This window comes from Polyodon spathula, chromosome 11 (genome assembly GCF_017654505.1).
Source record: "Polyodon spathula isolate WHYD16114869_AA chromosome 11, ASM1765450v1, whole genome shotgun sequence".
Lineage (NCBI taxonomy): Eukaryota > Metazoa > Chordata > Actinopteri > Acipenseriformes > Polyodontidae > Polyodon > Polyodon spathula.
The window spans coordinates 31,598,246-31,620,533 of NC_054544.1; the positions used below are offsets into that span (position 1 = coordinate 31,598,246).

At 33.6% G+C, this 22,288-nt stretch overlaps 1 protein-coding gene across 2 annotated transcripts in view; it reads right to left on the bottom strand.

Annotated features, from left to right (window-relative positions):
- Positions 1-244: 244 nt before the first annotated feature.
- ift80 (intraflagellar transport 80 homolog (Chlamydomonas)) overlaps positions 245-22,288 on the bottom strand; it is a 52,115-nt gene continuing 30,071 nt past the window's right edge. The window contains exons 9-21 of one of the 2 annotated variants that reach the window (XM_041264023.1): positions 16,703-16,882; positions 14,322-14,440; positions 13,778-13,852; positions 12,934-13,097; positions 12,574-12,638; positions 8,374-8,509; positions 7,399-7,546; positions 6,614-6,785; positions 6,120-6,137; positions 2,579-2,668; positions 2,116-2,288; positions 1,587-1,710; positions 245-1,065 (exon numbers count right to left, since the gene is read on the bottom strand). In XM_041264023.1, the coding sequence (XP_041119957.1) occupies positions 943-1,065; positions 1,587-1,710; positions 2,116-2,288; positions 2,579-2,668; positions 6,120-6,137; positions 6,614-6,785; positions 7,399-7,546; positions 8,374-8,509; positions 12,574-12,638; positions 12,934-13,097; positions 13,778-13,852; positions 14,322-14,440; positions 16,703-16,882 (1,587 nt within the window). In that variant the 3' untranslated portion in view covers positions 245-942. The remainder of the gene's footprint in view (positions 1,066-1,586; positions 1,711-2,115; positions 2,289-2,578; positions 2,669-6,119; positions 6,138-6,613; positions 6,786-7,398; positions 7,547-8,373; positions 8,510-12,573; positions 12,639-12,933; positions 13,098-13,777; positions 13,853-14,321; positions 14,441-16,702; positions 16,883-22,288) is intronic. The other variant, XM_041264024.1, reaches the window with a different exon arrangement.

Consider the following 22,288-nt stretch of genomic DNA (forward strand, 5'->3'; position numbering starts at 1 on the left):
GCATTATTAACTTTGGCAGCTGAATGGAAAAGTTGTAGTGAAAACACCAGTGCCAATAAATAGCCTGTATTTTCTTTAATGAAGCATTTTGTCACAATGGTTACTTACTATCAGTTTTAGACATTTCCATAAGTTTCCTCAGAAAGAAGTTTCTGCTTCAGAAGTGTTTGTTGTTGCTATCAAAGTGTAAATAATGCTTTTAAAAGGAGGTGGTTTATTTTATTTATTTATAAAAAGGTGAAAAAAATGAATTATCAATATGCCAAAACAAAGTCACCAAAACAATGAACCTGATTTTAGCCATTTTTGAACATCTGTGGGTCCAACAGGTAGAAAATGAAAAGTTAACTTTTCATTCAGAACTCTTACATAACTAGACAGAAATGGGCATGCCATAGTGATTTTGACCTTGAAATGTGCGGACGTGGAACTACTGCTTGTGAGTAAGTTTTTGTTTTTGTTTTCCCCACCCCCAATAAATTTCAGAGCAAATCAAAACTGATTATTGTAGAAGCGTCCATTAAATTTGTATTAAGATATTTCATGTATTTTAACACAGCAAAGGGTTTTTTTATACAACAGGCATAAAATACACATTATATAAAAAGATACACAGTAAAATTCTACATAACTACAATTTAAATAATTTACACCTTGGAAATATAAATATATTTTTATATAGAAGATTGCAGCATTTTAACATAGTGTTCTCAACCTCAATTAGTTCTAATCTGAAATAGACACACATGTATATGGTTTTCCACTGTGGGCAAATTGCCATTCCATTGCAAATTGTCTGTGATTTGCCCATAGGGGAAACATAGACCATATTGGTATTAAGATTGTTACACTGACATTTTAGATTGAATTTAAGTGTAATTCCAAGTAGCCTGTGAAATGAAGGGCACTATATCATGAAATGAGGAGTAATTCCACCACAGGTTAACGTCTTGTGGATATGCTGCTTCTCACTGTTGAAGCTGCTGGAGTGGTTGCTGCCTTTTCTCGCTCTTTAGCTATTTCCATTTCAATTTTGGCTTGAATTTTTTCCCAATCTACTACCACCTAAAGAAACAACAAGACAAAGCATTAATAATCTGTAATACAGTAGAAAAATAAACATATTAAAAAAAAATACACAAAATCCTGATATACTTTATACATAGAGAATATAAATTAAGAATTACTACGGTAATTCAATGAAGTCAATTATTGCATTGCATTGATTGTTAATACATAATACTAAAAAGTAAATATTTTTGCTACTAATTAATGGATCTCAAATCAAGACAAGTTTTCTAAGAGCAAGATGATCTACAGGAGTGTTATGATTCTGATTCCAAATGGCTGAAACAAATCATTCACTTTTATAACTCATCTGATGTTAGATCATTTTATTATGGTGTTCCTGTCAGACAAAAACAAAATTAAATACATTAAATAAATAAATAGATTATCGTAATTCCAAAATAATAAGATCTTATGAGTTTGTATTTGACAAGTTTAAAACATTTAAAATATAGGATGTTCATTGCAGTTGGATATGTATTAATGGATTAAACCTGTTTTTAAATTAAGCTACTTACTCCCTCCGAGTACTGTAAGAATCTTTTGTTGGTTTCTTTTTTGCTGAAATCCTCTAAGTATTTCTGCCTGTGAGCTAGAACAGTGTCAACATGTGTCTTGTGTTTTACTGCCAGTTCCAGCGCCCTAGGAGGGAAAAAGAAGCAAGCTATAACTAGGCCTGCAAATAGTTTCAATCAAACACACCACTTCCTTGCCACAGAAATATTTATTTTCCCAATTATTAAAAAATGTACAAGACAAAAAACAAAACAAAAAAACAAGTTAGTACTAATAAAATAGCTACTTTGTGTTTTATTAATACCAGAGTACTAACGAATGTGTGCATTGCACAATTCCTTAATTCTTAGCCTTTTAAATGTCGCAAAAAATTTTGAAGTGGCTCATTCAGTATTGCACAAATAATTTATAAATGAAAAAGAAAAAAAAAGACTATTACCTGCTTTATTACCTGTTTGATATCTATCCATCCCTCTGCACATTACAACATTGCATGTGGACACATAACATAAATAAAATACATATTATTACCTGTCCCAGTTGTAAAGGTTTATATGAACCTGGATTGCTTGGTATATAAGACCTGCTTGAAGAAGAATCCCTTCTGCGTCTTGTACATTTCCACTAAACAGCATCATATGAGCCATTGATGATTCTTTGGATGGGAGATCCTTTATAGCATTGATGTACTGAACTTTGTCAATCTCAGGAAGAAAATTACATTTCCACAATTAGTAAAGTTCTGATCATTACTATACACCATTTTGTTTCCCATTTCTTTTCTCAAAACTAAAAGAACACTGTTTTCATTTAAAAAGTACAGGGCTTGTGTGATATATACAAAATGATTCTAGACATACGGGAATCTAAAAAATAATACGGACTGTGCGATTGGCTACAGAATCTGTGACACAGACAACTGCACTACAATATTAACACAAGGGGCAGCAAAGAACACAAATCAGAAGATCAGTAATTAAAAGTGCTTTATCACCTCTCCGATTGCTGCATAAGCAACCGCTGCAGTTGTCAGTTCTTTCTTGGCTATTGCCATTGCAGCAAGGCAGGCCCACAGTGTTTGTTCCTGGAAAGAAAGTAAGAGAATAAAAATAAACCATTAATTTATCATAGTTACAATAAACAAACTAATCCATACTGACTGAACAGCTTTACTGTAGAAGAAGCTCGTGTTTGTTAATAGGAAGCATGCCCAACAATTCAAATAAGCCACAAACACATATTGTATTTCAAAAACAAATCTAAAGGAGTTGTTTCATTAAGGGGGAGATAAAAATAACGGCACAAGTGACTTACATGTTTGGTACATGTTGTCATTAGGCGTTTCATTTAATGGTTTGTTTTATCAATATTAAATTCATATGACTTGTTTGTAACTCAGTGGAAAATTGGACAAATGCCACTTTTGTTTACATTCTACCACAATAAAATAAAAATTAAATAATAGTACCTCCTTAAAAATTGTTCTATCGTTTTTGTGTTGTATATATATATATATATATATATATATATATATATATATATATATACGATATATATATATATATTATATTCCAACAGGAAATGCACTGTAGGATCATGATTACATACACAAACCATCATGTACTTATAGTCTCAACAGCTAGAAGGAGAAGAGTTATAATGCACTATCTCACAAAAACTTCTTTACTAACTACTGATCTTATTGTTACATAAAATCCACTTATACTGTACACCCAGTCCAGCAGCTATGCCCAAGTACTATAGATACAATTTACATTTTGGTCAAATATACACTCATAAAAAACATTATTAAAAGGGATAAGACCATCATTACACTGGCGTCTGTCAGATGGGGGGTCTATTATTCCGTCTGCATGTTGTAGTTTGGAATTATTAGTGTCTCACTAATAGGGCAGACAGTGCTCCAAATGATGCTCTAACATGCACAAAACAGCTGGAGCATCTTGGATTCCTTATTACTAATCCACAAAACAAAGTCTGATTGAAGGAGACGGGTACTTGTGTTAAACAGAACATTAATTAAGAACAGAATTTGACCCTTGGCATAAATAAATAAAGAAAGAAAGAAAAAGAAAGAAAGAAAGAAAGCAAGAAAGCTTGCTCAAGGTTTCATCATTTAACATTATAAGTATTTTTTTTTTTAACCCCGAATGACATATAAAACCAAATTATTATATGTAATCAGTAAACACAATGAGAGTCACCACCTCTGGCACACTGTAAAATGTAACATGCTTCAACATGTACTCACACAACTCTTGTGTACATGTTACAGTAATTGCTGACAGATTTTTGCAATAAAAAGTGTGGCTCCAACAGGTTCATCAGAAATCTCTCAAGACACGCACTTAAAACTGGCCTAGTCACCAGACCAAATTCATGTTCCTGTATGTTTGGACATGGGCAGGGCATTTCCCAGATACAGAGGGGTCATTTGCGGAAAATGGTGACTGATACAGACTTCTCGTTAATGATTTATTTAACCTCAACTGAAACGTTTTCTTTTTTCAAAAGTAAAAATAAGTTTTAGCACAGCATATGAAATGACTTTGCCGCCGTATTGTAGAATTTTTATATGAAGTGTTGGGTGAACAGTTTTTTTCTTCAATTGAAATATTGCTGATTTACCCATTTCTGACATTTTAGATATTTAGGTATTTTTTAAATGTTGTTTTTCAAATTATTTTTTATCAGAACAGTTTGTATAAAAAATACACTAAAATTATATGATTTAAATTCTTAGCAAGCTCAAATGAATTGTGATTATCAACAGTTTTACCTTAAACCTTTAGTGGAGAAATTACTTTAATATCATTCATCCAGGACTTCTGCAGGAGGAGTCCTTTACTAATTATGCCTGTCTTCTATGTGGTTTAGTGTTATGTACTTCTGTCCATACTTCACATATAACCCAAGCTGGATTCAAACAAAGTCTTCCTTGTTTTACTTTTTATATCGTAAGTTGTAAACCCTAAATTAGGGGGAAGATGGTATAATACCCAATTCCTTTAGGTTTACTGCTGAATGTAAATATTAGGGGTGTGCAACAATATGAAAATTGTATATTGATATCGTCCATGTATTTCGATAGATATCATCGAAGTCTTCCAAAACACACAACAACATAAAAAACACAATTGCAAAATCAAACATATATACGTTAACAGATATTTACATAACAAAAGCAATAACTTACTTTAAATTACTGGTGCTTTGCTTCACAACATCCATGTAGAAAAACAAGGTCATGTTACATTGTTTTAGTGTTCCTTCCATGTGATCATCAGCCACCTCAAACCAGATATATTTCTATACTTCCCTGCATACAGACTACACAATCCAATCCAGAAGTAATTTAATCTCCTCTGCGTATATACCCTGACAAGTTGCATTATTTTAAGATGCGTTTTGATGTTTTAAAAGCACATCTCATTTATAATACCGAAAGTTCATGTGCAATGCAATGAATCATTGATGCATGTGCTTACCTCAAAATAATTCCAAGACTGCTTAATGCAGCATGCAAATAGCATTTGGTATCTTGTGAGCAAGTTCTCTGAATATATATATATATATATATATATATATATATATATATATATATATATATATATATATATATATATATATATATATATAGTGTTAAGTTTGTTTTTTGGTGTGTATCCCTTTAAAAAAAACAATCCTGTTTCTTATTTAGGTGATGCTCGCACTTTTTGAAAACAGGATATAGTTTCCGTTAAGGGATTGGCCGGTGAGAGGAAACAGGATGTAGAGCACACAAGAGAGAGAGAGAGTACACAAGTTGTGGATTTGTTGTATTTCTTGATTTACAGCTATTGAATGTTTGAAATACATTTGTTAGTCTGGTTATTTGAAAAAGAAAAACACCAATCAATGGAATAAAATGGTTAAATAACATTTTAATGTGTGGTGTTTGCCTATGAGACTAACAACGACTGGCACGTATAGGGTTTGTTGTATCTTAATATAAAATAAACTTGATAGTACCGTGTTTGTATTTCTAGCAGTATTGGCAATAAAAAGTATTTCTCTGTGAGCCTACCTGAATTTATTTTTAATCCCACGATATCATGATATGGAAATTATTATTTGATATAACATCAAAATATCAATATTGGTACCCACCCCTATTAAACATATACATTTTTCTATTTAGTCCATCACATCCTGGTAACCCCCTGCAGTCTCAACAGCGCTCTTTGAAACTTCTCTCTAAATACAGCTGAGACGACAGTGTGTAACCATTAATCCGTCCCCTGGCAACACTGTCCATAGAGGATGTAAGAAACCACATGCATTAAATGTGGTACTTGCTACATCCACCAGGGGTATACACTTATTTATTTTATTTATTTTTAAAAAATTTTTAAATGAAAGGTAAAAATAATGCAAAGTGTAAATCAAACCTATAGGGCAATGTGTTCAATGTAGAAAGCCGACATAGTGAATGGTGGTTTAGTAGAAAGAACCACAGAAAACAATCAACTCACCTGATCAGAAGTAGTAGTCTACAACACAGAGTAAAGTGAGAAAGAAAGAAGACTTAGTGACAGAAAAGGGTTTTAACAGAACAATGGTACCATGATCGTGTGTGACAGAGTGATGTGTAAACTTTTAAAATTGGTTAAATGCTATTGTTTCTAATATTCTGCACTTCTGGCATTGATATATTTCATTAAAATAACAAAGTTTTCCTGTAAGTACTGTAATACAATTCCTCAAGTAAATTGATTACAGAGTATATTACAAGTAATTTATTTGCTAATTACAAATTAGTTTTTGAATAATTTAAATGCAACATAAAATGCTGCACGATACAGAAAACATATTCCCTTTGTATTAATATGTAACTTTAACCCTGTTTCTACAAAACATTAAGATTAAACAAGTGTTATAACCATGTGGCTTTGTTAAACTATGTTAAGGTAGACATAAAATATAAAAAGGATGGAACTTTAATGGCTTGACTGTACAAATGATTTACCTTCACAAAGCGGCAGAGTCTGAGTGCATCATCCCAACGGGAAGCAGTGGCATACTCATGAAGGATGGCTGGGTATGGAGATATGCTGGTGTACACTAAGGAGCCATCAGCTCTTCTGACTGTAACCTGATTTCCTACATAATTAAAAATCTGAGGAGTTTGGCTGAATTCACTGTTGAAACAAAGTAGAAAAAAAAGAAATAACATGATAAATGGTACGCAATGTATGTGATCTACTAGACCTATATCAGTTATGTGAGTGTTCAAAAAACCAGAAACAATCATTTATTTAAAAAAAAAAAAAAAAAAAAAAAAACAGAAGGGTCTCAGTGACTTCACAAGATAGTGGAAGCCCATGAGACTGATTCCTCCCTCAATCCAGCAGCTGCACTGACCAACATGTCCACCAAGACAGTGTCCCGGGTGATGCTGGAGTTGCAAAGCAGTGCTCCTGTCACAAGCGGGTCATACTGGTTCCAGCTCATGCACTGCACCAAGCAACTGAGTTGCTTCCGTAACCCAAATCAAAGAAACCTTCAACACTGGACATGACCTACCTGTTTCAACTCAAAGAATACATGTCCGATGGCCTCACTCATCTAAAACAAAGGACTACAGTTTGCTACAGTCAGTAAACATATTTGAATACTGAAACCAGAGTAATGAACAGGAGTGTTTCCTGTGTGTTTTGTTAATGGATCTCTTGAGAAAGTGATACAAAAACAACAACAAAATCTCTATAAAAATGACAGCCGTTTGAATACTTAAAATGGGTGGTACAGTACCTTGCATCTTTTGTATATATCGTTTTTGGCAGAAGGTCTTTGTCCACATATACAGTGTTTGGATAATACCAAACAGTAAAAAAGGAATTTTGAATTCCAGAGAGTATATTTGCAGAGTCATTCCAAGCCATAGTGTAAACCATGGTACCTGGTGTCAAAGGAAACATACGATTGTGCTTAATATAACAATGTAAACTCCAGAAGAAACCTGCAGCCGGTGATGATATGAAAGATGATTAATATAACAGACATGCATACACACAAATCTTGTTTCATCAATGGGGATTTAAGTGTCTGTTCTGAATTCCTTGCATGCTTTAAAAGAGTTCTTAAATAGTTTACTGCAGTTTAAGAATTGTAGATGCACATTATTGAATGCATGTTTTTTTTTTTTTTTTTGCCTACTGTGTTCTGAACATTTTTAAAAACTCTTTATTTGATTGAGAATGTTGTATGTCTTAAAAGCATTTTTTTTTTTTTTTTTAATTCACACATTTTGGTGTAAAGACCTAGATAAAACTGGCTTCTGGGTTGTCCCTTTTAGGTTCTAAAAAGTGATCTACTTTTTACCTCTCTTTTCCAAAATAAAACTAATTATAAAAAAAAAAGAAAGAAAAAAGAAACCAATGCTTTAATAATCATTGGCTAAAAAGTGAATCCTTTCCAAACATGAGGGAAACCCAACAGCAATAGAATTACATTTATCATACAATTAAAGCCTGATTTTGTTTCCCCTATGAGATTCAAAGTAATTTAGGAAAAACAATTCTCTTGGAAAGAAATGCTGGCATTTCCAACATACTAAAGCACTTTGGAAATAAATCCCATGCAGTTTATAAAGGCTGATTGTCCTTCCCAACAAACAAGGAAACCCCCCAACCCCCCACCTCCCCCACCCCACACCTTGTCTTAATGCTTAACTGACAAAATACATACAATAACATTTCAGAAAATAAAATAGTTAAATAATCTTACCAATTTTGATGATATTTTGCTCCTTTCCAAATCGTCTTACTGAGGTGATGTACAAGTCTCGATTTTTATCAACAATAGCAATTTTTCTTTCATTAGCGGATCCAGATTGGTCCAAAGCAACTTCCATTATCTCCATCTACAATGACACAATACAAGTATTTAGTGAAGACATTCATAGGACTTATCCTATTACAGCAATGGATACATGGAATGCTCATAGAATGTTTTAAGAGGAGTCCTGGGTTTCAGAGTTCAGAACTCTCCTTGTTTATGTATATAATTGAAATAACCAGGTGCTATGTGTGTATAAAAAACAGATTTGAATACAGGTATTAAAACCAACCTTTAAAAGAGTCTTCAGCTGAAACACATTACCACCCAAAAAGTACAGGGGCAGAGTGTATTGTACAGGATGGAAGTACAAGTCATAGTTATTTTATTTTTAAATTGTGTATTAGGAGAATAATGGATGAGTAATACACAAGAATGCCATGTACATTAAAAAGAATGATGCATTCTTAGCACATGTTCACGGTATTGCACAGAATGTTAAATCATGGGAAAAACAGATAAAGCAAAATTTGCCACTGAAGTAGAAATATACTCAAATCAATAGAACAAGGCTATCTATTACAGCCTTTGGTATCAGAAAACTATGCATTACAGAGACTACACAGAATTTGTTTTTTTCTTTTTCAAATAACCTTCATTAAACATGCAGAATAACACAAAAAGCTTTTATTGAATTTAGCCTTGGTTAAAAACAGTTAATGATGCTTACAACAGTGATTTGACGACGTTATTGTTTATTTAGCGTGAATGAACATTTTTAATCTTTAATGAAAAGTTAATTCAATGAGCACTTTGACTACCAAACAGCTATGACCTGCTTCTCTTGGCAATTCAAACTGAGAGAGCTAAAAAAGTGTGTCTGCAGCAGCTAGTCGAGTTACTCAATATTCTTCTTTGCCTGGTTTACCAGATTAAGGGGCTGTTATTGTCAGAGCTTCATTCTTTAACTACACGAGGAGCAGAGACAGCAGGCAGGCTGCAAAAAAAGTTTCGGGTCAAATTACAGAAAAGGCAGAGGCTTAAGTGCAGCTGAACAGTTTAGGATTTGTTTACACAAAATCTGTAGAAAAAAGTATTTACAGATTTAGTTTTAAATAATACTTTAAAAAAAAAAAAAAAAAAAAAAAAAAAAAACACATGTTGATGCTAAACCTTAGGATTTTTAATGCTGATGACATGTCATTTGGATTTATTTTTTGTCGACCCCTAAGTCGGCTTCTAGTTTTCAGATGGGCTTGAAATTAACAAATAATTTCACAGATTTCACCGTCAGAATCTTTTTGTTCCCTAAAGTGACAAGATAAGAACATTATTACTTGTATGATACCATGCATATACAGTGCCTATAAAAAGTCTACACCCCCTTGAACCTTTTTTACGTTTTGTTGTGTCTGCGCCTCAGAGTTTCATGCATTTAAATGAGGAATTGTTTCCACTTATTTACATACCATACTTCACACTGTTAAGGGGGAACAAGGTTTGATTGAGAAAAAAAAATTATATATTAAAAATATAAAACTGAAAGATAACTGGATTAGTCTCCACCCTCCCGAGTTAATACTTGGTGGAAGCACCTTTGGCAGCAATTACAGCTCTGAGTCTGTTGGGATAGGTCTTTACCAACTTTGCACACCTAGATTTGGAAATATTTGACCATTCTTCTTTACAAAACTGTTAAAGCTCTGTCAAGTTCTTTGAGGAGTGTTGATGGACAGCAATCTTCAAGTCATGCTACAAATTTTCGATTGGATTTAGGTCGGGGCTCTGACTGGGCCAGTCAAGGACATTTACCTTTTTGTTCCTTAGCCACTCCACTGTAGGTTTGACTGTGTGCTTTGGGTCATTGAAATGTGAACTTCCATCCCAGTTTCAGCTTTCTTGCAGATGGCAGCAGGTTTCACTAGAATTTCTCTGTACTTTGCTCCATTCATTTTCCCTTTGATCCTGACAAGTGCCCCAGTCCCTGCCGATGAGAAACATCCCCATAACATGATGCTGCCACCACCATGCTTTAGTAGGGATGGTGTTCTTTAGGTGATGTGTGTGATAGTTTAGTCAGACCACATAACTTTTTGCCACATGGCTACAGAATCTCCTGAATGTTTTCTTGCACACTTGCACACAACAGGATTCAAGGTGGGCTTTCTTGAGTATGGCTTCCTTCTTGCCACCCTACCACACAAGCCAGATTTGTGGAGTGCTTGGGATATTGTTCTCACATGCACACTTTGACCAGTCTTAGCCATAAAAGCCTGTAGCTCTTGCAAAGTTGCCATTGGCCTCTTGGTAGCCTCTCTGATCAATCTCCTCTTGCTCGGTCATCCAGTTTGGAGGGACGGCCTGATCTACGCAGGGTCTTGGTGGTGCCATACACCTTCCACTTCTTAATAATCGTCTTGACCGTGCTCCAAGGGATATTCAAGACCTTTGATATTTTTTATACACATCCCCTGATCTGTGCCTTTCAACAGCTTTGTCTCAGAGTTCTTTTGAACGCGCCTTGGTTCTCATGGTTGAGTCTTTGCTTTGAAATGCACTACCAAGCAGAGGGAACCTACAGAACTACTGAATTCACCCTGAAATCATGTGAATCACTACAATTTAACACTGATGGAGGCCACTTGGTGTATGATTTTGAAGGCGACTGGTTACACCTGAGCTAATTTAGGATTGCTATTACAGGGGGGGTGAACACTTATCCAACCAAGCTATTTCAGTTTTTATTTTTAATTAATTTTCTACAAATTTCTAGAATATTGTTTTTCACTTGGAAGTTGTGGGGTAGGATGTGTAGATAAATTTTTAAAAAATATATATATATATATATATATATATATATATATATATATATATATATATATATATATATATATATATATACACACATTATATATATATATATATATATATATATATATATATATATATATATATATATATATATATATATATATATATATTATGAATTTTAATTCCAGGCTATAAGGCAACAAAATGTGAAAATTCTGAAAAGGGGTGTAGACTTTCTATAGGCACTGTAAAGCAAAACATTCATATTCTTATTGGATTAATCAACAAGCTATCTGAAATTGATGACGACTCAATTCCTCAACCTTGTTCCCTTACCGTGGACAAAAATATTAGAAGCTGATTTTTGACCATACTGTCATTTGTCTGAAGTTGCGTGATTTCAGAAACAGTAGAAACCAGTTAAGAACTTTAAAATTGTTTATTGAAGGTTTTTATATATTTTTTTATTTTTAATTCCTAATAAAAAAAATAGAATTCCTGGTTTGTGGTGTGTGTGTGTGTGTGTGTGTGTGTGTGTGTGTGTGTGTGTGTGTGTGTGTGTATGTATATATATATATATATATATAACAAGTTGATTAAATAAATTTTTTACATGTATAGTAATCATCTTTTGAGATTATACACCGAAAAAATGTTGTTCAAAATTAAAAATGTGTCACTGTCTGAAATAAATAAAATTAAGTTGGGAGACACGAATAGGACAACTGCATGCCCGTCTGTGAGGTTAATGTACAAACTTGTGAAATTATTTTAAATAAATTAAACAGAATAACAAAACAAAAACACTGATATATAGATGCAGCACTAGTTGCATTGTTGCTTTTGGACATAACACAAAATACATTAATGGTGTAAGTAATTTAGTAAGTTAATTATTAGTCAAGTACAGAGCAGGTTTTAAACTCACACTTTCAAGGATTAAAGATTAAGTGTGTGTTTAATCTTCAGTTTTAGTTCATTTTGCACCATGCTGTATTTAATGTGGAAATAAAACATTATATAAAATAGAACAGAAAGCAAAAATCTGGCAAAATACCACAGCCACATACTTCAATGAAGAAAAATATGCAACCCACAGAAGCAGTACACATTTGTATTTCTAATGTGCAGGTGTTTTGGGTTTTTTTTTTTTTTTTTTTTTTAAAGTAGAATTCTCAAAAAAAAAAAAAAACTACAAATTTCAGACTACCTAAACCAAGAGCTGTGGATGTTTAGTAGACATGGGTTTCTGCTAAACGCTTTGAGTTTGGAGCGAAAATGTAACGTAGAAACAAAATCTAAGCCTTGTTTTACAAGAATGTTAACTCATCATCCTACCTTGTGTGTAAGAGGTTTGCCATCACCGAGTGGTTTTCCAGATAGGGCATCAATAAAAAAGATAACTAATCAAATTAAGAGAAGAAAAAAAAATATTAGGAAAGAAGCTGTTGGTTGCCATAAAATTTAAAAGGAAACAGTCTTAGTCTTTGTGTTTCCTATTTTCTTATAATACTGCCTGTTTAAAAACAGCACCGTTACAAACTCCCCACCCCCACCCCTCCTTGTTCAGCTTCCTGTTGAAAAATACAGATTCCAAATGCATGTCTACCTAATAAAGCGATGTGTAAACTGACACTGGCATTGAACTGTATTGGTATAAACCAAAAACAGACAAAGAAATCATGATTTTCACATTACCTTTCTCATCAGCTTTATCTCGAATTGCAACAGTATCATTGCTAAGAGAGACAGTCTGGGCATTCAGAATATCGGTTCTCATTCCTGGAAACTTGGGAGTGGAAATGAGGCGTCCTTCATATGAAAACAAATAGATGCCTGCTCCATCTACTAGCAGAAAATGTCTGGGGAAATTAAAAATCACATATGAAATGTTGCAATGCAATTTGGACTTTCATACTTTCAGAGAACAACATTACTGAGTAAAGCATTATGGATATATAACATGATCAATTTTTATAAGCACACACAGATAAACATTGGACACAGTGAACACAACCCATATAAGCCCACAAGGACTAGGGATTAACCGGAGGTTTATCACTCCATTTACAAGCAAAACATTCAATTCTGTTAAATTGATTTGCTATTACATAGCATGCAATGTGTTCTGCGTGAGGTGTTTACAGTCCAATAAGGTGTATAGAATTGTAAAGGTGTAAGTTAAACATCTGAATTAAGGAGTTACTTTCCTTATGCAAAGCACAGCATTTGCTCTGCAACAAAACACAATTTGAAAAAGTATAATCTGTCCAGTATCTACCCCACTGGATTTGCAAATGAGATCCAATTTAAACAAAAAAAAAGGAAAAAAGGGTATGCACTCTAGCTTTGCATAAGAAAAAGAAAAAAACAAACAGATATGATCACTTTTCCATATGTTAATCAGGCATCCAAATATTTTGCTGCTTATTACAGGATGCGTTACAAAACTCCTTGTTGGCCATGTAGGAGAAAAAAAAAAACTCTAGACAGCCAAGGCTACATACAGTATATGAAAATTGGCACAATGTGTTTATTTTACCTTTCTGCTTGCAGGATCAAGCTAACAGTTCCCTCTTTCAGATCAAAAATCAGTGGAGTATTAAAGTTCTTAGCACTGCAATAAACAAAAGTATTAAAGTACAAAATACTGTAGTGTTTCTGAAAAAGTAAAGATGTATATCAGAATTTAAAAAAAGATTTGATCATGGTAATAAGAAGTAAGAATACAAAGCCCATATGTACATATAACATGGTTAAGTGTTTGAGGCATCAGATCATTCACTCAAGATGTCAACAATCACAGTTTATTAACCATGTGATATAGGCAATTTTGTTTTATTGGATCATTGTGTTTCCCATGGCTTGTGCCACTAGTAAAATTCAAAACTCTATGTAGGCTAGATAAGCCACAGAATGTGTGGATAGCCTTCAAATATCATCACTAAAAATAAGAATGATACAAAGAAAATGTGAAGGAAAACACTTTATACTGTAATAACTAAAGTTAAACAAATAAAACTTAATAAAAAAAGTATGGTATAATACATTTATTGTATTAGCTGTGTAATGTATAATGTTCTTACCTGTATACATAGCACTGCAGTGAGGTTGCAACTACCAGATAGCCGTGGGACAACGACGCCTTAATCACCCTATCACGAAACTCCAACACATCCACTGCATCGTTCAGCACATTCCGCACCTAAAGGGGCCAAATAAAAACTTTTATGTAAACACTACCCTCCAACAACATACAGTGAAAACAATGACACATTCTAGAAACTCACAAAATACAACAAATTGGTCCTCTAATTATTGGGACGACATACTGTAAAGGAACATGTTTAAAAAACAAAAAAACACCTTTTTTATTATCGTCCTGGGATTTACACGGAATCAACATGACTACACATTGATGTTTCAAAACATTTCCTTCTATTCATGCCCATCTTGGATTACGTATGTATTCCCAGATTACATATTACAACTATGAATACTGTACATCTTAAATGAACAACACACATACTACAAATAATACATTACATATATGCGAAGAAAAATGCAACTAAAGATTAAGGGGTATTTTAGGACACTGAAAGCTTTTCAACAAAATATTGGTAGAAATGAAATAAATCAACATATAACCACAAAGCAATAAATTTAGCTGCCTAAATCACAAACCATTGGCAGATGTGCATACAAAAAATCTAACTCAACTAAAAATAAATAGGTTAAGACATTGGTTTGTTTAGTTTGTGCAAACAGTATTCTGTAAAATGTCTCAGCTGACCTTGTACGCCAGCTTACACCATGTAAACTGTACCTTGTGGTTTTACTAATTTAAACACGTAGTGCTGCTGAGGTTTGAAGACAAGGTGGTTATTGTCATGCAGGTACAGTAGAAGTAGTATAATATAATGTATAGTTAGAAGTGCCGATGTCTTGGGCATTTTCTACCTGTAAATAGTTTATCACTTAGCTACTACATTAACTTTTTTGTTTTGTTTGTTTACAATGGATTTTAATTGAGCATCAAAATTAAATGGCTTAAAAAGTACATATTTTATTATCGGTAATTACTAAATCTGCAAAGAAGCTTTTTGTTAACATTCTGTAAAGAAAGAACAAACAGATTAAAATTGCTTTGTATGTTTATGATCATATTTTTTAATGAACGATTAGGCATTTGTTTGACAAACTGTAATTTTGGGAAAAAAAAAAAAAAAAAAAAAACAACTAAAATATATTTTTCACAGGACAAAACCTTGAATGTGGACAAATAGTTTTGCTTTCATGTCCAGTCAAAAAAAAAATATATAAAAAAACAACTGATAAATGTTAAGAATGATTTCCTGGCAAATGTGCAGACTGTATAACTTATTTTAATGTACTGTCTCTGGCTGGGTCCCACACTGCACTTGCTTGCAATGAAAGCTATGGAAACTGAGGAAGTCACGTTAATGCCCGGGATCTGATGCAGCCCAGACATCTTGTGTGCAAAACTAAATCGGTGGTAAAACAGTTAGTCAAAGCACTGCAAGAAAGAGAGGAGCACAGAGGAGAATAGAAGCATGAAATAAACAGGGGTGGCTACAGGAAGGTGGAAGTATACAGGAGAAAGGTTGGTCTTAATACAGACCTCACATTATCAAAAACGGAACATGGTTAAAATAATTTTGATCAAAACATACGTTTGTCTTAAAATGCTGGTCAAAATGGTAACCCATTCGACCCAGCCAAGTAGAATGTTGTGCACTCTGCTCATGTGTCATTAATAGGCAAGGTATAAAATGGCTAGGAACATTTTCATATTTTTATCAAACACAAAAATAAAGAAGTCAGAACATTTGGTATAACTTGTAGATTGAGAATCCAGAACAATCAATTATAACAGGACACACATGATGGGAAAACAACTTGGATGAAGTTAAGAGAATGTAAATAAACTCAATCGAGTTTCATAAAATTAACAAAATAAAACTGTTTGCAGTGTTTACATATACAGTGGTGCACAAACATATTGAATTATTTTGAATACATGTTTTAACAGTGGGTGGACACATCAAGATTCTGAATCCAATCTAGCACTGCCAGTGTAAAGCAGACACATTTCAAAATATTGGTACCTTCATTATATCCATTTCACTATGGACATGCATCCCACGCAAGGGGTTACTAAGCATTTTAAAAGCTTTTAATAATCAATTTCAAATTTGGACCACTTTAATAAAATGTCTATTTATACTGGTCACAATGCAGGTTTTATTTGGCATCCCTGCAAAACAGTGAAACAGACAAAAATGCGTCCTTATATCCCCAGTATTTAATAATTAGTATCAGGACATTTAGACAGCTACACGATTGATTATCTTAACCCCCTGGGCGTAAATACCTATGGGCATCATTGTGTAACTTGAAATTGATAGAAAAACAAATATTACGTTTCCAGCTAATAAAACCATACCAGCATGGTCCTTCTTTTGGTCAGTGTTATCTCCAAGTTTTTCCACTCCCATCTCTGTTCAACAACATGGGCAAAAATCACTTGCCCATTTCCACATGCACCAGCTACTTGCGTTCCATCCACAGACCAGGTGATGTTGAAAATACTTCCAGTGTTTGGCTTCTCCAATGCATATGACCACTAAATAAACACAAGGTAAAAACACGTTTAGTTTAACTTATAGTTTAAAATGTTTTAATGTTTCTTTTAAATATGCACTATTTCATATAACCAGACCTGTGCTAACTTGACCTTGATCAGTTTGGTTTGCCAGAATGTTATCATGAAGGATAGCCAAGGCTGAATTCAGAAGTCTAATATTTGGTCTGACTCAGTGCTGTATTCCAATTTTAGAGAAATAAATTGAGATTTTTAGTAGAATACAAAGCCAGATGTTTATTACCACAGTTTTGGAAATTTGGGGCTCTTTCAAGCAGCAATAATGGCCACAAATCTGTAAAATACAATATCTCATCAAACTACTGAATTTTTTAATGACTATTTCACAACTAAATTTGTCAATTTACTTTTATTGTATTACAACCAACCATAAACAATCATTACCAAAACATTAAAAATTTCTGTTTAAAATATACAGAGAATAAGAATTTCTTTTAACCTTCAAAGCAGTTGCAAAAATAAATTAAAAGGATCTTCAGACACTGTTTCCTTGTTGTTTAAGAGTAGTATTAGTGGCATCATTACACAGGAAGTAGAAAATGAGATTGAGATATATATATGTATGTGTGTGTGTATATATATATATATAGTAAATCATTCCAGTTTTTAAAATTCACTCTTTTGAACCAATCTTGTAGGACAAACAGAAAGAAAATGGATTAGCCACACAAATAAGTCATTAGTGCACTACCCCCTGCTGTAAAATCTCCTCAGCAGACTCCTCAGTTCGTAACTTTAACTAGAAAAAATACCTAATTCACTGTCTGTAGCGTTGCTTTGCACCCTTTAACAAAGGACCATTGTATTTTTACAGCTTGTCCTAGCAATCAATAGTCATCTTTGACCCCTATAATGGGCAAACTCAATGTTTCCAAACTGAGAGGCAGGATAACCGGTGAACAAATGGAGCTCCTTAAGGCTGATTTGAAATATGCTGAGGGAATGAAACAATCACTTTCTGTTGTCTGCATTACAGCATTCCCCCACGTGTTCCCTCACCACAAATACAGCTGACATCTATCTGATGACCTCTGACCCATGGAATCAGCGCTTTTATAAGTGCAGGTGGCTGGCAGTTACTAAGCTGTCTAAAAGATTGCCAATTTAACTGTACTGTTGCCACAAAGCTTGTTCTGTAATTTGTAAAACCTAAATTGTCCTGCCCTTCCACAGTTAACTTTTTCGTTGCTTTGCACAAGAACATTTGTGGCATAACAAGAATCAATCGTGTACAGGGGAAAAAAAAAAAAACTGTATACAATTATTTTTAAAACTAAAGTTGTCAGCACCATTTATTTCTGTGATGCTTACCAACTGAAAGTTGTCCTTTTAATATAGTATGTTAAATCTAAAAACTTAAAACAATACACCCCTTTCTTTAAAACCTTGTTTAACTTTACTTATTGATGTGTAATTTAAAAAGAGGGAACAGGTGTTGCACTATTTAAGTCCTTGTTTGACTGAGGCTACAGTCCATACCACATGGCAATAAGAAAATAAATCAGTATAACCCTGACCTTTATTTCTGAAGTGTACTTTTATATACCTTTTTCAAAACATTACATATCTATACTTGGATGGGTTCCACTGTTTTAAAACATACACATTTACAATAACAATACTTCTATTCTTCTGAAAAAATGTAAACCAAGTCTATTTTCAAACTCTCAGGAGAACTGAATAAGTCAAAAAAAGCTATCTGTCTAAAGTTAAACGTATACTATACACCTGATTCAAATGACTCTAGATACATGATCCTGTGCTGAGAAATACTGTTGCAATAATGCAGGGGTGGCCAAAGTTCCTGATCCTAAGAGCCGCATACTAACATTTTAACATGGCCGAGAGCTGCAAGACAAAGAATTGTATTTTAAATACTAGCATTAATTTAATTTTTTTTTTTTTTAAATTCTCTCCAACATTATAACTGAACGTTGCACTTTCTCTGTGCAGAACTTGTTATCTCTTGATGGCATCAAAATACACCTGAACAAGAGATAAAACATTGCAGAGCCTTACTGTTTGTGTGTATTTTTTTTTTTTTATTGCACTGCAGATCTACAGTGTATTAAACTTTAAATGTAACACTGTTACTTTTCCATTATTTCTGTTTATACTACATGTATTACATACTTTAAATAAAACATATTCAGTTATATTGAAGCAAAACATGATAACTGCCCTGATTTCACCAAAAACACCACATAAAAAAATGACACATCTTTGTAATGATTCTTTTTGACAAGCTCTTCCTTTAAAGATCTGAATGCTCAGTTTAAAACAAATATATAAATATATATTTTTTGTATGACTGCTCCGTGTATTAAGTAATTTTGAGTTTTGTGGATGACAAATGCACTATTTATTTTGAAAGGGATTACAGTACCTACTCATGACAAGACATAAGAAATGTAAATATTAATTTCAGACCTGTAATATAACATTTAAACACGCATTCTCTAGTCTAGCGCCAATACTCCAATTTTATAAAAAGATGTTTACAAAAGTCCTTACATCAGCTCGTCTTGTAGTGTGCAAGCCATTTGTTGCAGATGAGAAACAAAGGTTTACCACTGTTTTCAGTGAAAGCAAACCCTTCCTCCCATTCCGACTAAAGCCTCAGTTTTCATCCTCATACTTGAGTTTTGAAGTGTTTTCATGGTGGGATTATAATAAGACAACCAGTCCTCCATATTTTAAATTCTTTTTACATAAATAAAAATGTAACTATATAAAAAGTTAATATATGATGTGACCGATTTTGCCAGATTTTCAGCAATTCTTAGCGACAGATGAAAATGTTTCAGTTATTATGTTGACATTTCTACCTACAGAAACTGTTTAGATAGAGATTTATGCCAGCTCTTACACCCAGAAAACTTGGGATGCTGTATTCCTTCAGTGTTTCTAACTGTTGCATAAAATTTCCTTAGGATGTTGTCCAATTGAACACTTGACACGGTTTTATAGTCCAAGCTGATGTTTTTTTGTTTCAACAAGTCATTTCAGTTTTGCTCTCCTCAAGTTGTCTGTTAGAAATATTAAGGTGTCTGCTTACAGACACCTTAATATTCTGCTTACTGAGAGACATTTTGTTCTGCTTCACAATCATTAAGAAATTATTCAAATGACAAGCCTCCTGAAAAGGTCAAAACTAACTTGTGGAAAGTCACTCATTTTTAATTACTATTATTATTAAGGCGTAGTAATATTAATAGGCCAGGTAAATGACTTGGTCTACGATGTCATAGCTGTACGACAAGACATTTATTACCGCACAGTCATGTGATCTTGCTCAGCCAACCACAGAACTTAATTTGCTCAAGCCATTTTATAATATCCTGAATAGTGAGAATTTTCATTTTGATTAGCTAGGGAATATTTAAATCAAATTGGAGAAACACATGTTCTTATCTGCCATGTTATGTTAATGCTTGCTAATTTCAGCACACTGTGACAACAATCTGAAGAAAGAAAATGTTAACATGAAATTATGTTCTTAGTTTATGGACTATTAAAACCATTTCACTCCATCTGCATATTCCAAGGTGACAGAGAGGGGCATAAGATGACCAGTCAACTGCACCAAACAGACTATCATAATAAGACTTGAATTGTACTAGTTACAGTACCACTTTTAGAAAGAGCTGGTCACTAATGCCATTAGGCGCTTCCTTTTTTTTTTTTTTTTTTTGAATGGTAAAGGTAGCTTAGTATAAACTAAAAACTAAGACATATAGTGTCACATATATTGTATTTAAACACCTGAGTGTTGTCGCAATGCACCCTTTTGGTCCTTGTTTATCCAAACTGCACCATGCTGTTTCTATTTGCAGGTTGAAAGGATTTAGAATATTAATGAAAGTGAATGGCTAAAAAATTCATACTACTAGATGCATGTGATGGTCCTGACAAACATCAAAAATGCAGTTTCTGCACACCAGTTTGCTATTAAGATTGGCAGACTTCTAAGACTATATTCTAACATTATTACAAAAACTGATAACCTCTAGGCACAATAGCTGACTGAGACCTACCTCCAATGCCATAATTTCTGCATTTAAAAATAACAACATGTAATAAATACAGCACATGGTCTTCTATAAATAAATAAAATAAATGGATTACACTCAAACAAAATAACCACAACCTTAATGTGAATAAAAACAAATACCCAACATGTGTAATCTTATCTCAAGTAACTCGAGTTTGTTTAAAACAAAAAAAATAAAAAATAATTACATTAAGCCCCTTAACAAGATGCATGTGGTTGGGAAGGGTTAATGATAGCATATCAGCTAATTGTTCCACTGGGAGCCATCTGCTGATTCAGCCCTATTACATCAGACACATTAAAAATGTCTGTGCTGACCGGTAAGCCAGGTCTGGTTCTCTTCAATCACTAATCACTCTGGTGGCATGTGACTCACTTTTGCTCACTCGGATCCTCCTCCCTTCAAGTTCTAGTGTGCCTATTCCTTCAGTCACTGTTTACATTCAGTGTCAGGAAAGAAGGCTCGAGGGATAAAAGTGAGGCTTGTGCAGGCTAACCTTATAAATCAGAGCTGCTGGCTGCTGCATAGAGGACACCAGCTGGCTCCAGTTAGCTTCTTTATTCCTTAAACTGAACTACCTCGCAAACCAGGTACACTGTAAATCCTCAGCATCACAAGACTAAAATGTGTTACCATGTTGACACAGAATTGAGGTCAGAAAATGCAGACAAAGAACTCTTAACTTTCAAATATTTATTTTTAATAATGACAATTATCGCAGACTACTTCCAGTGTAACTTGAGAAGTGTAATGCTCTTTGTTTCTCACTTTCTATTCAAAGATTTAAGTAGAAAAGTAAAACCAAGTTTTCAGAAAAAGCACATTTAATTGTAAAAGTTTCAGTTTTAAAACTGGCATGGAGTTCATTTTATAAAACCCAAATTCAATACACTGAAGTGTAAACAGCAAAAAAGAAAAAAAAAAATAGCCCACACACATACTAATTTTTTTTTTTTTGGTTCCTGGGCAGTAAGTGTTATTTCCTAAATTGCTTATGCCTCAAAAGTATAGAAAATGGCTATTATTCCCCACAAACTTTGCTTTTGTGACCAGGACAGTGATATTTTGAAATTTACCTATATTCCAGATAGATTCAGTGCTGAGTAAACTTGGAGTAACTTCTAGAATTTTCCAGTAATATAAATAGTAGTATAAATACAGGGGCCTTAAGCCCACCAGTTCAGTTTAGTTCCAGCTGCCTAAGTGGATACATATCTGCATTTTTCTGAGATGGCATTAAGAGGCTGCAATGGTGGCATTCCTGATGGGTCTCCAAGGCGGTTTTACCAAGTTTCTCTGCTATCTTTGCCTT